The sequence below is a fragment of the Terrapene carolina genome, unplaced genomic scaffold, assembly GCF_002925995.2.
Source record: "Terrapene carolina triunguis isolate 2854851 unplaced genomic scaffold, T_m_triunguis-2.0 Scaffold33392, whole genome shotgun sequence".
In the NCBI taxonomy this organism is placed as follows: domain Eukaryota; kingdom Metazoa; phylum Chordata; order Testudines; family Emydidae; genus Terrapene; species Terrapene triunguis.
Window position 1 is genome coordinate 3,244,608 of NW_020697743.1, and position 21,276 is coordinate 3,265,883.

The 21,276-nt window shown below is 40.0% G+C and overlaps 1 protein-coding gene across 2 annotated transcripts in view; it reads left to right on the top strand.

Annotated features, from left to right (window-relative positions):
• The window catches only part of LOC112111176 (protein regulator of cytokinesis 1-like), a 36,568-nt gene extending 18,547 nt beyond the window's left edge, over window positions 1-18,021 (top strand). The window contains exons 6-14 of one of the 2 annotated variants that reach the window (XM_024206484.3): window positions 1,661-1,810; window positions 4,956-5,103; window positions 7,309-7,445; window positions 8,519-8,614; window positions 9,793-9,930; window positions 11,727-11,816; window positions 13,255-13,359; window positions 15,747-15,860; window positions 17,067-18,021. In XM_024206484.3, coding sequence (XP_024062252.1) covers window positions 1,661-1,810; window positions 4,956-5,103; window positions 7,309-7,445; window positions 8,519-8,614; window positions 9,793-9,930; window positions 11,727-11,816; window positions 13,255-13,359; window positions 15,747-15,860; window positions 17,067-17,117 — 1,029 coding nt within the window. In that variant the 3' untranslated portion in view covers window positions 17,118-18,021. Of the gene's footprint in view, window positions 1-1,660; window positions 1,811-4,955; window positions 5,104-7,308; window positions 7,446-8,518; window positions 8,615-9,792; window positions 9,931-11,726; window positions 11,817-13,254; window positions 13,360-15,746; window positions 15,861-17,062 lie in introns of both variants that reach the window. The other variant, XM_024206483.3, reaches the window with a different exon arrangement.
• The last annotated feature ends 3,255 nt before the right edge of the window (window positions 18,022-21,276 follow it).

The following is a 21,276-nucleotide window of genomic DNA, read 5'->3' on the forward strand; positions in this document are numbered from 1 at the left end:
TGCAAGAACTTCTTATGATCTTTTTCTAGACCAAGAACCAAATACGCAGGAACTCAAGGCCCCTTCTTAAAGATAGCTATATTGAATAACTAATGTCCAAATAGCATATATGGTGGTATCTGTTTTATGATGAGCACACAAGCCACATGTTTCAAGACAATTAAATGCTAAAGTCTTTCAGTGTGTCTTGACTTCCTTGTTCTTTGTTCTCTTCTGTTAACCTCAGAATTGATCATAAATAAGCCATTGGCAGTATATGCGCAATGCCTTTAGATTGGAAATAGAAGGTCTTAATTAAGTACTCTATCAAATAAACCTGTTCTGCAACAGTTTGCTAACTCATGCTGTTCCATAAAACACTTGAAGCTGCTGGAACCTTGTCTGTTAGCACTGGTGGGATTGATAATGTCAATGCAGCTGAGTTGGTGGGAATATTTTAAGGCCCTGGTATACATGCAGTCCTAGAAATGAATTCTCCTATTTGTTGTTGCATGATAATAGGCCAGCTTGAAAGCTTCCACTATCCCAGGGGTGGGCAAACTTTTTGGCCTGAGGGCCACATCAGGGTTCCAAAACTGTATGGAGGGCTGGGTAGGGAAGGCTGTGCCTCTCCAAACAGCCTGGCCCCCTCTCCCTATCCATCCCCCTCTCACTTACTGCCCCCCTCAAGACCCCCGGCCCATCCAACCCCCCTTTCTCCCTGTCCCCTGACTGCCCCGTCCCCTGACAGGCCCCCCGGGACTTCCACGCCTATCCAACCCCCCCGTTCCCTGTCCCCTGACCGTCCCCGTCCCCCCCAGAACCTCTGCCCCATCCAACCTCCCCCTGCTCTCTGTCCCCTTACCATGCCGCTCCGAGCAGCAGGACTGACAGCCGCGCTGCCCGGCTGGAGCTCGCAGCCCCACTGCCCAGAGCGCTGGCGGCATGGCGAGCTGAGGCTGCAGGAGGAGGGGAGACAGCAGGGGAGGGGCTGGGGGCTAGCCTCCCTGTCCGGGAGCTCAAGGGCTAGGCAGGACGGTCACGCGGGCCGGATGTGGCCCGCGGGCCGTAGTTTGCCCACCTCTGCACTATCCACTCTTTAACCATTTTGTTTGAGCTTCCAATGCTATGTCTAATGCTTCACCAGCAATAAATTCATTTAATATCATAAACTTCAGTCTTCAGGCATGTCCCGATAAGCATCAGCCAGAAGGGAAGGATATGACTGTTTTCACAACATACCATAAACTTTGAGTGGCAGTTGCTATTAGTAACATCAAGCAATGATAATTTGCAGGGTTACTGGAAACTCTTGATTTCTGCTTGTATTGATGAGTTAAAGATGTCTTTCTAATGGCTTACATCAGGAATGAACTAGACCTTTGGACATTACCATAATATATTTTTTTAAAGAGTATACAGCTTGCATCAAAATAGTGACCCATTAGTTAACTGTACAGATCCCACATACTTAGTGTCCTCACTGCAATGCTGTAAGAACAAGCTTTCTTCCTTTTTCCATATCTTTACTGGAGCTTGTACATTATTTCTCTTCCTACCGAATAATTGTGGGTTGGTTCACCTTGCTACTATACTGTAATTTCTCAGCGTTCTTCTACATTAAGGTGCTATCCTCTCTGAAGTAAGTTTACCTTATGCTGTCATACTATGTGCCTTGTAGTTGCAGTTGAAGAAAGAATCTGTAATCTCAACACGGGAGGCTCTGAAGGAGAAGGTACGACTTCTGTGGAACAGACTGCGCTGGCCAGTAGAGAAGCAGGAACAATGTAAAATGAATATTAAAGGCTCCATTACTCAAGAAGTTACCATGGTAAGACAAAACCTTGCATATTTTTCATCAAACTACTTCTCCTGCCTTTCTTCTTACAGAAACTATTTTAGGTTTCTCTTTAAATAGACAAGCTTTGTCACAAAACCCAACTACATAAGAAATGCAAGGTTTACATTGAGAACTCACTTTGCGTGAAGGCAAACCCTTATGTATATTCAGATTCCCCTTAAAGTAGTATTTTTGCTGGCAATTGAACTTGTACTACTGTTGCTTTCAAGTTCAGGTTGAAACTCTGTCTTCTGAAGTCATCAACACTTGAGCATGACTTAGTTGCCCTTTGATTTTAGAGTTCCTTGCAGTTATTGGTTCAGTTTCCAGACAGGGTGGATAGAAATCATTATTTAAAACAAGATTTATTTTTTAAATGAGGTTGACTTACCTGTTAGTACTTCTTCACTATTTTACCATTTTATGGGTTTAAATTGCTAAACTGGATGTCTTGTACTAGTTTGTTCAATTGGTTTCTTAGTTGGTGATAGAATTTCAGATTGTTCATTGATTATTTCTGCCAAGATGTTTCATACTCAAAATGTTTATATGCTGAAAAAGGCAAGTCCATAGTGTGAAGGCAAGTTTGAACACGAAATAGGGGAATAAAAGCCCATGCTACGTTTATAGTCTGCACCATTTTCTGATATATTGAATTTCTCCAAGTTAAAAATGCTGACCTATTTCAACAAGCTATACTCATCACCTTGAAGTGACTTAAAGCACAAATCTCTCTCATGTAAGTGGTTTTAAAAATCCCACCCTTGGGTGCCTAAATGTGGGTGATGCCTTGCCTTGTCACAGTGCTCACCAGGCATCACAAGCTGTTTAGTTTAGTGTGCAATAGCTCATTCAGGATATGTTGGTCTGTACTTGACCATTAGTTGAATCTTGAAATCCCGTGTCAGTTTTTGTAACAGCTAATGTTATTAAGACCTTGAGTGGTGGGGAGATCACTTAATCAAAACCCTGGATGTTGCCTGAATGTTAAACAAATGTTTCTGGTGGTGGTAAGTGTTCTCTGAATAGAAATTAAGTAGATACCCATAGGGCATCTTGGATTCAAAGAGGGCATCACTTTCTTCTGGAGGCAGGAACATGTCTCTGGATTATTATTATTATTATATGGAGATATACTTATCTCATAGAACTGGAAGGGAGTCCAGTCCCCTGCCTTCACAGCAGGACCAAGTACCATCCCTGACAGATTTTTGCCCCAGATCCCTAAATGGCCCCCTCAAGGATTGAACTCACAACCTTGGGTTTAGCAGGCCAATGCTCAAACCACTGAGTATATAATATAACATATATGGATTCCTGGGATTAAGGGATCAGAGAACATAATGGAAGAACAATACAAATTATGTAGAGAAATCTATTAAATCTATTAAGCCATACTAATTTTTCTTTTATTCTGAAATGCAGTTATACTCTGAAAATTAACAGATGTCATTAGGCTCTTACTCATTTATCCTATTTCCATGTCTTTTATAATCAATGCGCTCAATTTACTATTTAAGCTTACATTTATTTTAACTGGCAGCATGACAAGGGGCCTGTGATCAGCATCAGAATTTAGCTAATTTAATTGATGATGCAAGAGGTAAACGGGAACATGTCTTATTCTTCTATGGCTGCATGGACTGTCTACTAAGAGACTCTCCTCTCAGTATGTAAATATAAGACACGTGCCACTTTTATGACTGGAAATGCAATATCTAAATCCCATTCATTCAGTTTATGGAGCAACTCCCGCTCCTCCTACTCAGGCCAGTAGTCTAGTTAGTTTATTATAACCAAAATACCACATAAAGCAGAATTCTTACTCAATTCTTCCTCAATTTGGTTGCTTAAACTTCAGTTATAGCCCCTAGAAGGCTTCAACCAGGTCAAGACCCTGTTGTGCAAATTGACCCGTGTGATTGGATAGAAGCTTCTTATTAAAAGTGGAAGCTGTGGTGTCAGTATTTCAGGAAATCAGGCCACTTAAGTCTAACATTAGGCACACAAATTTGAACACTTTCTAGTGGACAGTGAAATATTTAAAACAGCATTAGACTGCATCAGGGCAAACGCAGAGAAAACTAAATCACACTGGGAGGAAACCTGAAGGCTCTGAATAAGAAGTGTGTGCGCCACTCCCTGTTACAATATATAGGCAGCAGAGGTTGATGGTGTTCTCGGTCCAGGACAATTAAATTGCTCTAATGTCATATTCTAAGTGCAAATACCACAAGAGGCCAAAAATCTTGGTCAGTGACTCTTTGCACGAATCTCTTGATGCATCAAAAAAGCACCAAATGTTAATTGTAAGCAATACAAGTTGTGAGTCAAGAGAACTAGATGTCATTAGCAGGAAGTCTGGCTCTATGAACCAATAAAGACCAGATTATAGGCAATGTTAACTTGTCAAAGACATGGCAACAAGGCTCCAATGTTAATCCCGCCATATATTCAGAGTTCTAAACTCTGCTAGAGTAAAGTAATAACCAGAGCAGGAAGAGTTGCAGCTAAACCAGTGGCTTCCCTCTTAAGAGCTTACTTGGTTCAGGATAATTTTAGACCTGGTGACCCCTTTACCTGGTAACTCTCAGCAGTCCATGCCTCGCTGTAATAATGTAAGTACTGCTCTAGGAGGCTTAGTTAACGTAGATATTGGAGAGAGTAACTTTTACCTCATTTGTGCTCTGCTGTATCTATTAAGAGATTCTCGTTTAGTATGTTTCAAGCAGTCCAGTAATCAATGCCTCATGTCACCAAAGCTTTATGGCCTCTGTCTGTTGATGTGCTGAAACCATGCCTCCCACTTGACTGACTGGGTGTAGACACTTGCCTGAACTTGATTACTATTTCAAGTTTATCCTATTTTAGCCATTCACGTTCTTTCTGCATCTAATACTGACTTTATTAGGTTATTTTATTTTCCTTTTAACTTGATAAGTGAATTGCTAATCACTATACTGCCATATACTACAGTAGTTTCCAGAACACTAAAGGCTCAAAGGCTGTGCTGCTGCTATGTTAAAACAAACAGCGTGACGTTATCCTATGAGTAAGAGTGCTAAGAATGTTATGAAGATGCATTGTTGGCCTCAATGCAATGTATTCCATTATTTTAAATCACTTTCTCCACTAGTGGGAAGAAGAGCTGCTGCGTCTGGAGGAACTGAAGAAAGAAAACTTGAAGGGAGTGATTGGAAAAGTCAGACAGGAGCTTGACCTTTACTGGGGAAAATGTCTGTATAGCACAGAACAGAAGTCAGCCTTTCATCCATATTATGATGGTAAATCTTCACTCCGACCTGCCACTCTTCCAGTTCATGTGCAAGGATTGATTGATATAGACTTGAAGGCCAGAACGGACTATCATGATCATCTAGTGTGACCTCTTGCATATTGCAGGGCACAGAACCTTACCCACCCATTTCTGTAATAGCCCCAAACTTCTGGCAAGTTACTTAAGTCCTCAAATCGTGATTTAAAGAATTCAAGTTACAGAGAATCCACCATTTACACTAGTTCAAACCAGCAAGTGACCCATGCTACAGAGGAAGGCGAAAAATCCTGAGGGTTGCTGCCAGTCTGACCTGAGGAAAAATTCCTTCCCAACCCCAAATATGGTGATTAGTTAGACCTAAGCATGTAGATGAGACCCACCAGACAGACATCCGGGACTTAATTCAGAGACCATCCCATCTTTGCCCGTTGGAGATATTTGCCAATAGCTGTCACAGATGGGCCGTATGCCATTGTAGGCAACCTCCTCCATACCATCCTCTCCATAAAAGTATCAAGCTCAATCTTGAAACAAGTTAGGTTTTTTTGCCCCACTACCCCCCTTCAAAGGCTTTTACAGGACTTCCCTCCTCTGATGGTTAGGAACCTTCATCTAATTTCAAGCCTAAACTTGTTGATGGCCAGTTTATATCCATTTCTTCTAGTTCCGACATTGGCCCTTAACTTAAATAACACCTCTCCTACCTGGTGTTTATCCCTCTGATGCATCTATAGTGAGCAATCATATTTACCCTTAGCCTTTGTTTTATTAGGCTAAATAGCTCCTTAAGCTTCCACTTGTAAGATAGGTTTTTCCATTCCTCGGATCATCCTAGTAGCCCTTCTCTGCACCTGTTTCAGTTTGAATTAATCTTTCTTAAACGTGGGAGACCAGAATTGCACATAGTATTCCGGATGAGGTCTCACCAGTGCCTTGTTCAATGGTAATACACTCCCCTATCTCTACTGGAAATACCTTGCGTGATGCATCCTATGATTGCATTAGCCTTTTTCATGGCTGCATCACATTGCTTGTAGTCCTCTTGTGATAGACCAAGCAGTGCTGGAGAAATTGTTATAGTAGGGGTGCTGAGAGCCCTTGAACCAAACTGTAAACCCTGTATATAATGGAAACCACTTCAAGCCAGGGGGTGTGGCAGCACCCCTAGTTCCAGCACCTATGGATAGACCAGGGGTCAGCAACCTTTCAGAAGTGGTGTGCCGAGTCTTCATTTATTCACTCTAATTTAAGGTTTTGCGTGCCAGTAATACATTTTAACGTTTTAAGAAGGTCTCTTTCTATGTCTATAATATATAACTAAACTATTGTTGTATGCAAAGTAAATAAAATTTTTTTAAATGTTTAAGAAGCTTCATTTAAAATTAAATTAAAATGCAGAGCCCCCCGGACCAATGGCCAGGAACCGGGCAGTGTGAGTGCCACTGAAAATCAGTTCGCGTGCCGCCTTCGGCACACGTGCCATAGGTTGCCTACCCCTGGGATAGACCAATACATCCAAGACTTCCTCTGCTTCCTCTGTCATTTCCAACTGATATGTCCATAGATTATGGCAAAAATTCTTGTGATTAGTCCCTAAGTGTATGACCTTGCATTAGTAAATTTCATTTACTCCAGATTTGCCTAGAACAGTGGCCGTGTACCATTAGCCATTTTATCAGCTGGTTTCCCTATGTCTTTCTTTTTTTATATACATGAAAGAAATGTTCAGTGATGGCTGTTTATTAAATAGTGTATTTCCCCAAACCAACCAGAATAAGTGTCTTCATACTCTAGTTTTATAAGCCGTATTACTCCAGAGTTCACTATAACAAGCAGATGGGGTGCTAGGGATTGTATCCTCATTGACTAGTTGGAAAACAGCAAAAAAACAATGCAGGATAGCCCTGAAACAATGGACTTTTGGAATTAAAACATCCTATTTATTGGGGAGGGAGGAGCTACTTGGAACTGGACCTAGAGTCACAGACCTTGGCAGGGTTTTGGATTAGCAACAAAACCAGGAGAGTTATGCTAGGTAAATCCTTAAAGAGTTCACTTAAATGCATTACTAAATTACTTACATTACTTAAATTACTAGAGCTTTGAAGTCCACTATGCAACTAGTATTGAAAAGCTCAAACCACATGTGAGTAACTTTGCAGAAATATGTTATACCACAAATAATGAATAAACTAAATTTTTTCAAATCCAGATAACTTTACAGAAGATTTGTTGAACCAACATGATGAGGAAGTTATGAAAATGAAACTCCTTTATGAGAAAAACAAGGCTTTATATGATGGCATTGCTAAATGGGAAGCTACCTGGAAACAGTTCATGGAGTTGGAGGTACCAGTTACTGAAAATTAGTTTACACCAAGGCCTTGCTTGAGCAAGGGTAGTGATGCCACTAAGTGGAAGAATTGTGTACTGCAACTTAAATCGATGGGGCACAATATCTAAAGAGCAGTGGGCTGATGATAAACAACATCAGCAGAAAAAGGCTGTTGGGTTGGGGAAAAGGCTATTGGGGTTGGAAAATCAGGTCAAGTAAACGTACAAAAACTGAACAGCTACAAAAGTGACTGCTCAATAATTTTCAGAGGGAATCTTAAGTAGAATTCCCATTAAAGATGGGCAATCTTTGGGGATAGCATTCTACTTAGTGAGATTTAGCTTTTGACTTCACGATATCAAAATAACCCCAGTGGTATGTCAGTTGTAGGTCCTATTTATCCATGCTAAACTTAAGGGAAGCTGGATGACATGTCAGTGTTTGACACATGTCAACATTTGTTCCAAGTGCAAGTTGGTATCTAAAGCATTTTGGGTGTTAGTTTTACAAGACCCTGTTTAGGAGTGTTGTCAGCACATGTTTTTGGCAAATAACTAATCTGAGAAATCTTAATTGTTTCATGGTGCACTTAAGAATCTTTCTTCATTACACTGAATATATTTTAATTTTTTTCCCAAAGAGGGCAAGTGCTGTCAATTAATATTGCTATTCAAAGACCTTTTCTCCTTTAATTTTTCTCTTATGACTCATTGAGGCAGCCTGTTGCCACTTACAGCCATCTGGGCTCGAACAATTTCCAAGCACCCTTGTCTCATGTTGATGTAAATACTGTGTGTTAGTGCTGAGGAAATAGCTTTCATTCTTTTGTAGCAGACTAAATGATGACTCACAAGTCATCATTGATGATCTCTTCAGAGAAAGGAGATATTTTGCTGATCATTCCTGAAATAATGGATTGAATAAGTGAAACTTCCCTGGCATTGAGTACAGAATAGCCTGTTTTGTGGGAAATGTAATGAATTATATTACTACTTAGTGTTGCTCCTGAAGGCCCTTTGCCATTCTGGAAGGGGAAAAAAAAGGCTTGACGTATATGTTCACATTTCAATACATTTATTTTGTTCAGAAAAAATCCACAAATCCAAACAGATTAGTTAACAGAGGTGGCACTCTACTGAAAGAAGAGAGAGAACGCTCAAAGATCCACAAGCTGTTAACAAAGGTAAGCCCTACCACACCTAGCATGTATGCACTCTTGAAATTAAGAGTTAAAATTCAGTCGTTTCAATACAATATAGGCAAACTTGTCTGAGTTGATGGAACATAATATGCTATTGTTATAGTTCTCTCTTAGTAGGCTGGATGCTGAGTCAGTTCATTTGTCATGTGATAGATCTGATTTCCGTAACACTCCAGAAATTCTTATGCTTAAGGGATAGAAACTGAACTAAATACAATTCCTTCTAATGATGTTGATCCACTTTTGTGGTGATGGTCACCCTTAAACATACTTAAGTGTGAACAAACTTTAGTATTTAATGCTTAGACACTCTTTTTAGATGCTAAAAAGAACCCCACTCAGCAGCCTACAAGGGAGTGTCAGCCTTCAAGCTGTAAACTGCCTGCACAATACTAAACGCCTGTTCAAGGAGTCAATATGGGTGTCAATTAAATGTCACTTTGCTGGGTAACACTTTGTAAAACATCTATCCTGAACTACTGAAACTTATGATGCTCATCCTCAGTCTGTCTGATATGCAGCAGCTAAATTCATGCTCTGGCAATGTCCAATCCTTCATTTACCTTGAATGGTTCCAGGTCTTTCTCCACCTCATATTTCTTGGCGTTTTTTTTTTTTTAGCTAGCACAATATAAGGCAAATGAAAAGGCCTGGAACTGTGCTTTTAGCCTCACAGTGAGGCAGGACTTGAAATACTTTAAAAGGATATAGTCAGCATGTTTTTGAGTATTACACCTACTAGTTCTACAAGCAGTACCTAACATTAATATAATTAAAATAGTTGAGAAAAATCTGTTCAGTTTTTTTCAATTGTTAAGCATTTGAACAAAACTAAACAGTACTGCGCTTGCTTAAATGTCTGTCAATTTGTAGTTTTACAATCACTACTATTTTAGAAGTATTTCTCTTTCCACCTGCTGTGTGGCAGTTGCACATAATTATATAAGTATATACCACACAGCAGGTGGAAAGAAAAATACTTCTAAAATAGTAGTGATTGTAAAACTATCAATTGACAGTTTTAAGCAAGTGCAGTACCTGAAGGAACCTGTTTCTACCTCTCTGAAACTAACCAGTCCTCAAGCTGACTGTCCTAAGCTGGTCAAATGGATAGTGAAATACAGACAAACTACCTTTTTTTTTTTCATTTGCAAACTTAGTTGGGAGAAGATCTGAAAAGGAGCATTGAAAGCTGGGAAAAAGAACAAGGCTGCAACTTCCTGATCAAGGGTCAAAGGTTCCTGGACTACATGGCAAATCAGTGGGAACAGCACAAACTTAAAAAGGAACAAGAGAGAGTGAGTTTGTTTTTTCTTAAAAGTAGACAAGGGATTGGTGTTACGCTACAGTAGAACCTCAGCATTAGAGTTATGAACTGACACCAGAGTTATGAACTGACAGGTCAACCACACACCTCATTTGGAACCAGAAGTATGCAATCAGGCAGCAGCAGAGACTAAAAAAGCACCAATACACTACAGTACTGTGATAAATGTAAATTACTAAAAAGCTGTAGGGAAAGGTTTTTTTTTTTTTTTTAAGGTTTGAAAAGGTAAGGAAACTGTTTCTGTGCTTGTTTCATTTAAATAGAGTTAAAAGCAGCATTTTTCTTCTGCATAAGTAAAATTTCAAAGCTATATTTAGTCAATGTTCCTTTGTAAACTTTTGAAAGAATAACCATAACATTTTGTTCAGAGTTATAATCTCCATTCCTGAGGTGTTCATAACTCTGAGGTTCTACTGTATTTTCAATTAATTTTAACATAATTCGTCATACTGGCTATCTCCAAAGACCTGGCCTTCATGAAGTAATAAGTGATGGAGGGGCTTTGGTGGGGTAACATCTAGCCAAATACAGTGTGTCAGGCAAACATCTGTGTGAATAGCATGTTGTTGGTGCTGTTAGAATACAAATTATGCACGCCGTCGCACCCTTGAATGTTTAATTTAGATTTCTTGATGGGAAATGTGGACCCTAGGGTACTGGGAGTTTCTGCTGCCACCCTGTTGGCTTCAGACCAACAGGTTATTTGAGAAGCCCCTTGTTTAACTGTGCAGCAGCTTTGTAATCAACTGCTGTTAAGGGGTTCAAGTCATTGATGAATGTGATCCAACTGTTAAGTGAAGAATTAGGGTAGGATTTTCAAGAGCTCTTCTCTCATTGAAGTCAATCACATGCCTTATTGCCTCAGCTCATTTGCCAACACGCCTAGCAGCAGTTTGGGGTAGCCAGCTTACAAACAGCTATAGCAACCAGCTTCTGGACCAACGTGGCCTCCTTCATATGGGTTTCCTGACTATGGAGGAACAGGGAAAGCTGCTCCAAGCTCTAGAAACGTCACTTTATTCACATGAAAGTTCTGCACCCACTGCTGGTCATTCCAGGTCTGTGATCCCAACAGTCGTTTTTTGTGGCTGTAATGCAGAAGCACCAGTCTACATAGGGGGCATCAACAGATATATTGAGAGTCACGAGCAGCACTAGCCAATTGGATTCTGCCACATTTGTATTGTCATCCTCTACCAGGTGCATTTGGTGGGTCTGAAAATGCTATGTCCACCAGCATCCAATGGATGCTTCCTGACAGGAGTGAGAGCGCAAGCAAGACACGTTTTTCAAATAGTGCCTCATTTTCATGTTGCTGGCTCCAGTTGCTGAGTGTGTGCACAGCCAAAAAATGCTCAGCTGGATGTGGTAGTGTGCTGCAATAACTTTTAGTAGTACCACATGGGATGGACAGTCAAGTTTTTTCCATAGTGCACCATGAACCAAGGGCCAGAGCAGCTACAGCTGGGGAAGGCGCTAAGAAGCCTGAGTGAGGCTGGTTTGACTTGGCTCTGTATAGTGCATTGTGGGTGTGTGACTGTGCATGTGTGTTCAGATTCTCAGAAATTATAAACCAAGGGTGAGTAATCAACGTGGGTACTCCAGGTCAGGCTCAGAAACATCGAGCCAATGGGGTCAAGTCCCACAGACTTGTGCTGACATTACTGTGTAGACATAGTCAAGTCATAACTGGAAAATTTTAGTGAGTTAGTACACTCCTTTAATATACCTACCAGTGAAATAAAATTCAAGTGTTTTGTATTGCAGTTAACGAAGAAGGAAGATTCTGCAGTTCTGAAAACACCCATGAAAAGGCATGCTGGCTCAACCACTCAAACTCCCCTTAAGACAAGGAAGGTAAGTATACAGTCTTTTGAAACATACAGTAGAATCTCAGAGTTACAAACACCAGAGTTACGAACTGAGCAATCAACCATGTACCTCATTTGGAACCAGAAGTGCACAATCAGATAGCAGCAGAGACCAGAAAAAGCAAATACAGTACAGTACTGTGTTAAACATAAACTACTTTAACAAAAGGGGGGAGTGGGGTTAAAAAAATATTTGACAAAGTAAGGAAACTGTTTCTGTGCTTGTTTCATTTAAATTAAAAGCAGCATTTTTTTCTGCATAGTAAAGTTTCAAAGTTGTATTAAGTCACTGTTCAGTTGTAAACTTTTAAAAGAACAAGCATAAGATTTTGTTCAGAGTTACGAACATTTCAGAGTTACAAACAACCTCCATTCCTGAGATGTTGGTAACTCTGAGCAAAATCTTATGCTTGTTCTTTTAAAAGTTTACAACTGAACAGTGACTTAATACAACTTTGAAACTTTACTATGCAGAAAAAAATGCTGCTTTTAATTTAAATGAAACAAGCACAAACAGTTTCCGTACCGTGTCAAATCTGAGGTTCTACATTATAGAGACAATGACAAATATCCATAGGGAAAAGGGTATTATGGATTTCCCTTTTCCTGGCTTCTGCCATTAATATTTCATGCAAGTAACTTCTAGGTCAGTTCTGAATCAAATCGCCTTACGTCAGCTGGTGCTCTCCCAGACAATTGTCATTTGTCTCCTTGCTTTTTCAGAAAGATGAAGGGAAAAGGCACTGGCTCAAACTTTTTTCTAGTTGTTGTTAAAATTGGTATATTCTGTTGTAATTATAGATACCATTGTAATCGATGCTTAATTTTAAAAAGCTGCAAAAGTATTTGAAAATGTGAGTAGGACTGCATCATTCGTGGAGGGAAATCCTAAGAATTCATTCCTACTCCTTAATTAGGAGATAAAAATGAGTTTGAAAAAGTCTCTGTAAAACTGAGACCCTATTCCTAGGGGACAATTGGAGTTCAGTCTTAGCAACTTTGAACCATCATATATTACTGTTTTCTTCTGATATCTGTGCCAGCTTTGGAGTGCTATGGGAAAGTGAGATTCATTGCTTTGTTGGGGATGAGTGAGCTAGAAAAGGGACAGATTTACTGGAGACCTTCAAGTTGTTGGCAGGATTGGTGGTTTAAAGAAGCAAAACTACGCAAACTTAATATAGTCTAGGTTTGAAATGGCAGGAAGCCAGTAATGGATTGGGCATCAGGCATAGCTTCTCTGGAGAAAAGCTGTACAGCAGTTCTGTATTTAAACAAAACTTGGCATACCTTCTAGAAACTAGTCTGAAATGTTTTGTCACCTCATGGATGCTGCTGGAATTAAAGGTCAGCATGCCCTTTACTAGCCTAACTTTTGTGTATTTAACGTTAGAAATCTGAAGCGTCTCATTTTTAACCTTTAGTTACATGGAGTCTCAAATTTAACTGTGCTGCGGGCAGCCAGCTGTATCAGTCTGACCACAACGGGTACTGCAGCTGTTGCCAGAACACCCATTCCAGTTTGTAAGGTGAGTTAAGCTCTTGGATTGATTCTACTGTAGTTATTGTCAATAATAAAAGCCCTTCTTATGGGCCCAGAATAAATGGTACTATCCCTATTTTTATGCAGGGCTCAAGCCCTGAACATTTGTATATGTGTACACATACATAAAACTTGAATATGAACTACAAAGGTTTGACTGAACTTATTTTTCCACTTTAACAACCATGTAATTTTTCTGGCAAAAGTGTTCAGTGTTTATAAAGCCATACTAGAAACAAACTGCTATTCAGTTAAACCTCAACTTTCACTCTGTTAAAGTGGAGACTACAAATGTTTGGTAAATGGTTATGAAAACCTCCAGTTCACCTTTAAATTGACTTGTGTTAAAGTTCCAGCATTTACTGTCTTCTTATACCCTTTCTTTCCTTTGTCCTGTAACTTGCACACAAGCAAGATTTAATCTGTGCTGTCAAAGAAAAGCACTCTCTATGACTAGTGAGAAAAATAATTCCAGGGGGAAATGTTCCATGGTATGAGTTGTGTCAGAACCAACCTGGTCAGTTGTCATTTGTCTAATTGCTGGATGGGTGACTTCACATCACATTTCAAGGACCTATTCAGGGCACATTCCATTGCATGTAACCATCAATCTTCCACATGTAAGTTCTTTGAAAAGTACAAATGAAAACGTTTTCTCTCAACCAAGCACACTAGTGGTAGTATTGCGTAGGAGTGTTGGACTTAATATCTTATATAAAAGTTCATTTCTATGGGAGGCGCAATAAGCAACACATCCATTTTTTTTCAACAAGTGAGGGAGCAATAGGTCAAACTTGACAGTACTTCTTCAAATAGAATGGTTCAGTTTTTTAGTTTCACTACTTTAACTTATCAAACTGGCTTCCAGTGCTCTAGAATGCTACCAGTGTGACTGTCTGCACATGTAGAGGAAGCAGAGTTCTCTATTCTCCTCTCCAGTCTTCTGGGACTTGAGGTTATAAAAATATTGAAGTTGGGGATATAGAAGTAACCACATCCATTCTTGGACCAGGACAAGTGGATGTTTCTTCCAAACTTCTTGATTTTCCCAGAAGGACTTAAATATTCTAATGGAAACTTTCAGGCCACAAAGCCAGAATCCAAGTGTATTCCTTACAGAATTATAAACTTAAAGAAAATCTTTCTGTATTATCAACTCTTAACAGGCAAAATATAGACTTTAAAAGACTAATATTTGTGATGAACGAGTTGAGATTAATTGGAAAATAGAAAACTTTTTTTCCCCCTTTTTGGAGTTAAAAATTGACCACCTTTTTCCTCATCCTTAGCCAGCACTCAATCCCAAATTCTAGTATGTGGAGCAGCTGCTGTGAGGGTCCCTGGGAAAAAATATGAATTCATATTTTACGCTACAAGTTAACTGTCAAGATCAATGAATACCTCCATTATGAGAAAAATTACAGATAAGGAAACTAGCTCTTAATGCTAACGTTAATACAGGCTTTGATCTTAAACATTAATGGCTATCAGGCAGCTGCTTTTGGTCAAATTGAAGTGGACTGGTTGTCAAGAGGATTATTGAATAAGCTGACTGAACTTTCTAGCACTTCCTGCTTATAGTCGTATTAATGGGAGCAGCATGGTTAAAGCCCCTTCACTGGGTAAGAATTGATAAAAGTCAAACCCTTACTGCAGTATAAGGGAATGTAACACCAAAGATCTGAGTCACCCATGCCACTTCATAGATGCATGTTTTACAAGTTTCATTATGAATGCATATAAAAGGAGAGAGGAAGGATGGCCTTTATGGTTAAAACACTGAAATGTCTCAACCTGGATTCAATTCCTAGATCTGTTGCAGACTTCTTCTGTGACCTAGGGCAAGTTACTTAATCACTTTGCCTCGATTGTCATCTGTAAAATGAGGTCAAGTATCAGAGGGGTAGCCGTGTTAGTCTGGATCTGTAAAAAGCGACAAAGAGTCCTGTGGCACCTTATAGACTAACAGAAGTATTGGAGCATAAGCTTTCCTGGGCGAATACCCACTTTGTCAGACGCATGTGGTGGAAATTTCCAGAGGCAGGTATAAATATGTAGGCAAGAATCAGTCTTCTGTTAGTCTATAAGAATCTACACTGATTCTTGCCTGCGTATTTATACCTGCTTTTGTAAAATGGGGGTGTTTTCTAAAATAGGGATAGTAGTGACATAAAGGCCAGTTACAAAAGTTTAAATTAGGCTAGTTTTTGCTCCGAATTATGAATGTGTATTTAATGATAAAAAGTAAGTGAGCGGATTCTCCACCTGATGATTCTACATCTTCTTGGTCAGAGATCTGGTACTTTTTAATCAAGGTTGTACGTAATCTGTAGTAGAAAAGCTCACTACACATAATGACATTACATTTTGCAGACACCATCTAAAAGCACACCACCAGATTCCCTGCAGCCAGCACGATTACAAGAGGGCAAAGAAAACCAGCAACCCAGCAAATCAAACCATCAATTCAGCTATTTAGACTTCACGGTATGTCTTATTTTTGTCTGGTGACTTAAATATAGTCTAATTTTAGAGAAGTGAGTAGAAAACTGACTAGATTTGGATGAGATTAGGTGGTGGGCATATAGCAAACGGCACTCTTAGATATTTTAAACTTATCCAAGGGACAGGAAACTAAATTCTCAAATTCTATGCCACTTTGAGGAATCTAACAAATTCCGTTTTAAAGCTATTGTCCAGAGAACTCTCAGTTCAGGGTTACCCAATAGATATTGAGAGTAGGGGGGTCCAGATTCCACAGCTAATCGAGGACTAACCAGGGAGTAAGGAGTAACAAGAAGCTGGACAGAAAGGGTAGCTATAGATAGGAACTTTGACAGTATGGAACTTCTGGAGCAGGGGATTTACGGATTTATTTTATTATCTGTCTTCATATCTCAAACATGGGTTTTGTTAAGATGTCTTTCTGGTGAAAACTAAAATCTGAGCAGCATGAGGGAAATGTAATGACTTCCAAGGTTTTGGCTTATTTAGGGGATAACAAATGCATTTCAGTTCAGAAAATACACTGAAATTGAGTCCTGGAAGCAAGGCAGCAACAATTGAGCTCACTAATCAGAAAAAGGGTTTGGTGGAGGGATGTTACTGTTAGCTCTAGTGAATAGACTGGGCTGTGTTAGTAGTGGGATGGAAAACAAGCAGTAATGCTGTTGTGTAAGGCAGTTATTAAATCTTCTTAGGAATATATGGTATTGGTCACCATATCACAAATAGTATTACTGCATCCTCAACTGCAGAGTTGGACAAAAGTCCAGGTCAGAAAAACACAAGGAAAGGATCAAAAGAGGGCACTCTAACTGGATAAGCCACCAACAGGTGATTTTTAACAGCTGTATTAAATCATAAATGAGTAAGTTCTTAAATAAGAACACAAATCAAGGGAAATGGGGGGGGGGGTTCGGGGAAATCAGGCTGGGCCCACTTCATTTAAATAACAAAAATACATTCAGTAAAATATTGGTGAAGGGAAGTGAGGTAGGCTAAGTTTGAAAGAAGCATAGACTTCCTTTTGCAAGAGACAACTGAGAAGTATGGTGAAGCAGGAAGATGGGGTTGTCCTACCTAGATCACTTTAATTGGGTGAGTGTACCACTGAGTGTGCTGTGATTATATAGTAATGTTGTCTTGTTACTACTTAATCTACCTAACAATTTCTTAAATATTTTCAGAAAGACCTTTCAAAGAAAACTAGCAATACCAGTGGGATTTTCAACTCTACAGTAAATGAGAACAGATATTAAGGAACCTGCCGCTGCACCCTCTGAAATGCCGGGGTAACTCATTCTTTTGTGGCACTTGAGCTCTTTTAACTATTTTCATAGACGGGAGAGAAGACGACTTACACTGTACCCTTGATGCCAGTGCCTTGACTAACTCCGGCTATCGAATTGGCACATGCAGCAAGTCGAAAGGATTTATGTGGCACCACAATTGTACCTTGAACTCTATTTCCTAGCTAGAAAATAAAAATAGAAAGTAGCACTTAAAAGTAACATGTTGAATTAGTGAAGTCTTTAAAATACTCCAGCCAAACATCTGCAAGTCTTAGGCTACAGTTCAAGTATTTACCTTGTCTTTCTTTAGCGGTGTGGCTGCATGATATTGAACTGGCTCATTTTGTTTTACTGATGAACATTTGTTTTTTTCTAGAGTGCTAACCTAATCCTTTTTTAAAAAAATATTTATATTCAAGCCTTTGAACTGTCTCAACTCTTTCATGAAGTTCAGATTTGCAGGTTTCATATACTTAATTATTCTGTCTAATTGTTTTAGCCTGTCGCGCAATTAACTCTCAAACCTTGTTGCTTTTTAAGCAAGCCTTGCAGGCAATTATGAAGCAAGGGGAAAAAAAAAAAACACACCTTAGTTGAAATGAAGTGATCACAATCCCTAATCATCTGAACTGTTCAATGCAACTTCGTTTACTTTCTCTTTTACTTTATCATATTAATATCATGTCTTGAACTGAAAATGTACCTTCACATTAGTGAGTAAACCGTCTGAACTGCTTTGAGGAGATCTGGATAATGTTGTGGCTAGAATAAAAACGTGTTTAAATATTTCTTATTGTATATAGTGTGATTGTGAAAAGCAATTGAAATAATAAAAAGATGTGTGTTGTGCTCTTAAATAAAAAGTTGCACTAGTCAAGATGTCTGTTTTCAATGGGATACCACTTCCTGGTTCTGAAGAAAATCTCATGCGTCTACAGTATTTGCAAAACACATTTTGTTGTTTTGTATGCTGTTTTGTAACTCAAAGGGAACAGCTGGCATTCATACATTAAAAATAGTAATTTGTCTGAGAAGGAGCCATTTCATGGTGCATTAGTAAACTTTAAAAACAAATTTGGAAATTGATCAATATTTAATTTTATTCATGCTGTGAAATTTGTTTTTCTTGAAGTAGAATACTTCAAAAACAACGAGGAGTCGGGTGGCACCTTAAAGACTAACAGATTTATTTGGGCATAAGCTTTTGTGGGTAAAAAACCCCACTTCTTCATATGCATGGAGTGAAAATTACAGATTCAGACAAGGTGGATTTGCTTTAAATACACTATACATTTTTTAAAGTGATTTATTTTGAAAACTTTTCAGATTAGTTTTACAGCTATATCATAATGAAGGATTGTTTGGTTATTTCATTTACCAAAGGTAATTGAAGCGGATAGTTCACCTCCCGATGACTTCATAAATATCTCCAATTCAACATGTTAATCATTAATATTTGGAGGATTTTCTTGCCATGCTGTATTATGAGGAGAACATCACCAGACAGACATTTTAAATTGTTTTATTTAACTAAAACAACAGCAAACATTTTAACAAAACAAGCATATGAATTTTTGAATTTAGTTAAATATTCAAGTTTTTTAAAATCAGGTTTGTTTTTGTTCAAATTGTTTATATTTTTAAAAACTATGTCAGCCAGGTCAACATGAGAAACTTAAAATAATGGCTTCTACAGCTAATTCAGTCGTCTTCACCTTCATTTTCCTGTTTGATCATAATCTGAAAAAGAGAAACAAGGTTTCCTGCTTTTTCAGGTCCCAAACAATTTCTCAATGTGGAATGAATTAGTCCAAAGGAAGAAAATATTCTTTCTACACCGGCAGAAGAAGCTACTGCTGTTAAAAGTGAGATTATCACTTCAACAGTCTCTGAATCCAAGTGCTGAAGTGACTTCCACCAGTTCACTGGTGTGACTTTCTTCAAAACACCATCAGCAAACATATATTTCTTGAACGGTTCACCCTTAGCTCTGAAGTTGATTATAGTTGGCATTATGGAGGGATGATTGCTGGATGTCCATGTCATAGCCAACTCCTCTTCTTCGGCAGTTAAGGTTTGACCCTGGTACCAAGTATTGAGAATATTTGCAAGAAAATGAGCTGGAGATAGTGCTTGTCCCATTCGTTTTTTTAATGCTTGTAATTTAACTGTCACTGCATATTTCTCTTTTTAAGATTTCACTCAGTTCCTTCCAAATTCAACAGCATCAGCAATAAAACAGCTATTTCCCTGCATTTTGTTCAAGGCTACAGAAATAGGCTTCAGGGTACTCAGCATGTGTTCAACATTTCTCTTAAGCCCAGTGTTGAGAACTTTGGCTGTGACAGTGCCATCTATTTGTTCACCATTTTGTTCACAAACTGTCATCAGATGAGGCCAGTTCTTGATATAGTGCTCCAAACAGTCCACTACTGAGTTCCATCGCACGTCTTGTGGGAGAGTTAGCTTGGATCCTCCCACTTTTTTCAGAGCAGCTGCTGCAAAAGTGGTTGTTACGGAAGTATTTTGCAATTTCAACAACATTAGCCTTTATTTCTGGAACACTGAAGTCTTTGGCTAGGAGGTGCATCAAATGAGCACTGTGACCGTATGTTAGCTTGGGGCTCTTCACTCTCTTCTAAATAATTTCTTCTCATCTTGGATATATTTGCAGCATTGTCTATGACCAAGCTGCACACTAGATATTTGAATTTTTTTTTCACAGTGTGTTATAGCTTTTACTGCTACTTCTTGTAAGTATTCTGCTGTGTGCGCATTTCCTGATGTATCAATTGTTTCTGTAAGGAAGACATTCCCTCCTTCTGTTGTCACACAAGCACCTACAACAGGATCATTGTGGACATTGCTCCACCTATCAAGACTCAGGTTAACAATTTCACCCTCTAGACCAGGGGTCGGCAACCCTTCAGCAGTGGTGTGCCGAATCTTCATTTATACACTCTAATTTAAGGCTTCGTGTGCCGGTAATACATTAACGCTTTTTAGAAGGTCTCTCTATAAGTCTATAATATATAACCAAACTACTGTTATATGGAAAGGGTGGCCTGCTGGGACTCCAGGCCCGAAAGCAGGATGAGCAAGGGCTGGAAACCAAGGTTGGCAGCTGAGGTGAGTGGAGTAGGTGGCTGGTAGGCCTGAGCAGGGCTGGAAGCCTGGACCCTGTCTGCAAGGGAGCCTCCAACCGGAAGCAAGGTGAGTGGAGCTGCGCGGTAGAGACCCCTGCTGGCCAGGGGCCAGCAGCCAGAACCCCAGAGCAGCAACTGGCTCGCCTGCCGCCACTCTGGGGTTTCTGCCCCCAGCTCCTGCCAGCGGGGGCCCAGCCCGCTGCCAGCCTGGGGTTCCTTTCCCCCCCAGGCCAGCAGCCGGTGCTGAGTTGGACCTGCGGCGCGACCCCAGCTGGCAGGAGCCGGCAGCGGGAACTCCAGAGTGGGGCGGGCTGAGCAGCTCAGCCCGCCGCGGCTCTGGGGTTTTCACCGGCAGCTCCTGCCAGCCGGGGTCTCAGCCCGCTGCCAGCCTGGGGTTCCTTCCCCCCAGGCCAGCAGCAGGTGCTGAGTTGGACCCGCGGCAGGTCCCGCAGGAGCCGGCAGCTGGCAGCGGGAACTCCAGAGTGGCGGCGGGGCTGAGCGGCTCAGCCCACGCCACGTGCCAGGAAAAATTGGCTCGCGTGCCAACTTTGGCACGCGTGCCGTAGGTTGCCGACCCCTGCTCTAGACCTTTTGCACACTGCTCAATTTCTCTTTCATACACTTTATCCAGCAATTTGCCTGTGACATCTGCTCTGTTGGGTGGTCCTAATGACTGAACCATGTTAATGAAGTGTGGGTTCTCAATCATACAGAAAGGACAGTTTGTTGCATAAACAAACTGGGCAATTTTTTCATCAATTACCTCTTTTTCTAATCTGCTGGTTCTTATCACAAACTTATCTATGGTTGATTCTGGATGATGGAGGTTTTTTGTTTTTTTTTTGCTATAGGTGATCTACTGTGGCTATGTGACATTTAGGCCTGGTCTACACTAGGACTTTAATTCGGATTTAGCTGCCTTAATCCGAATTAACCCTTCACCCGTCCACACTACAGAGCCAG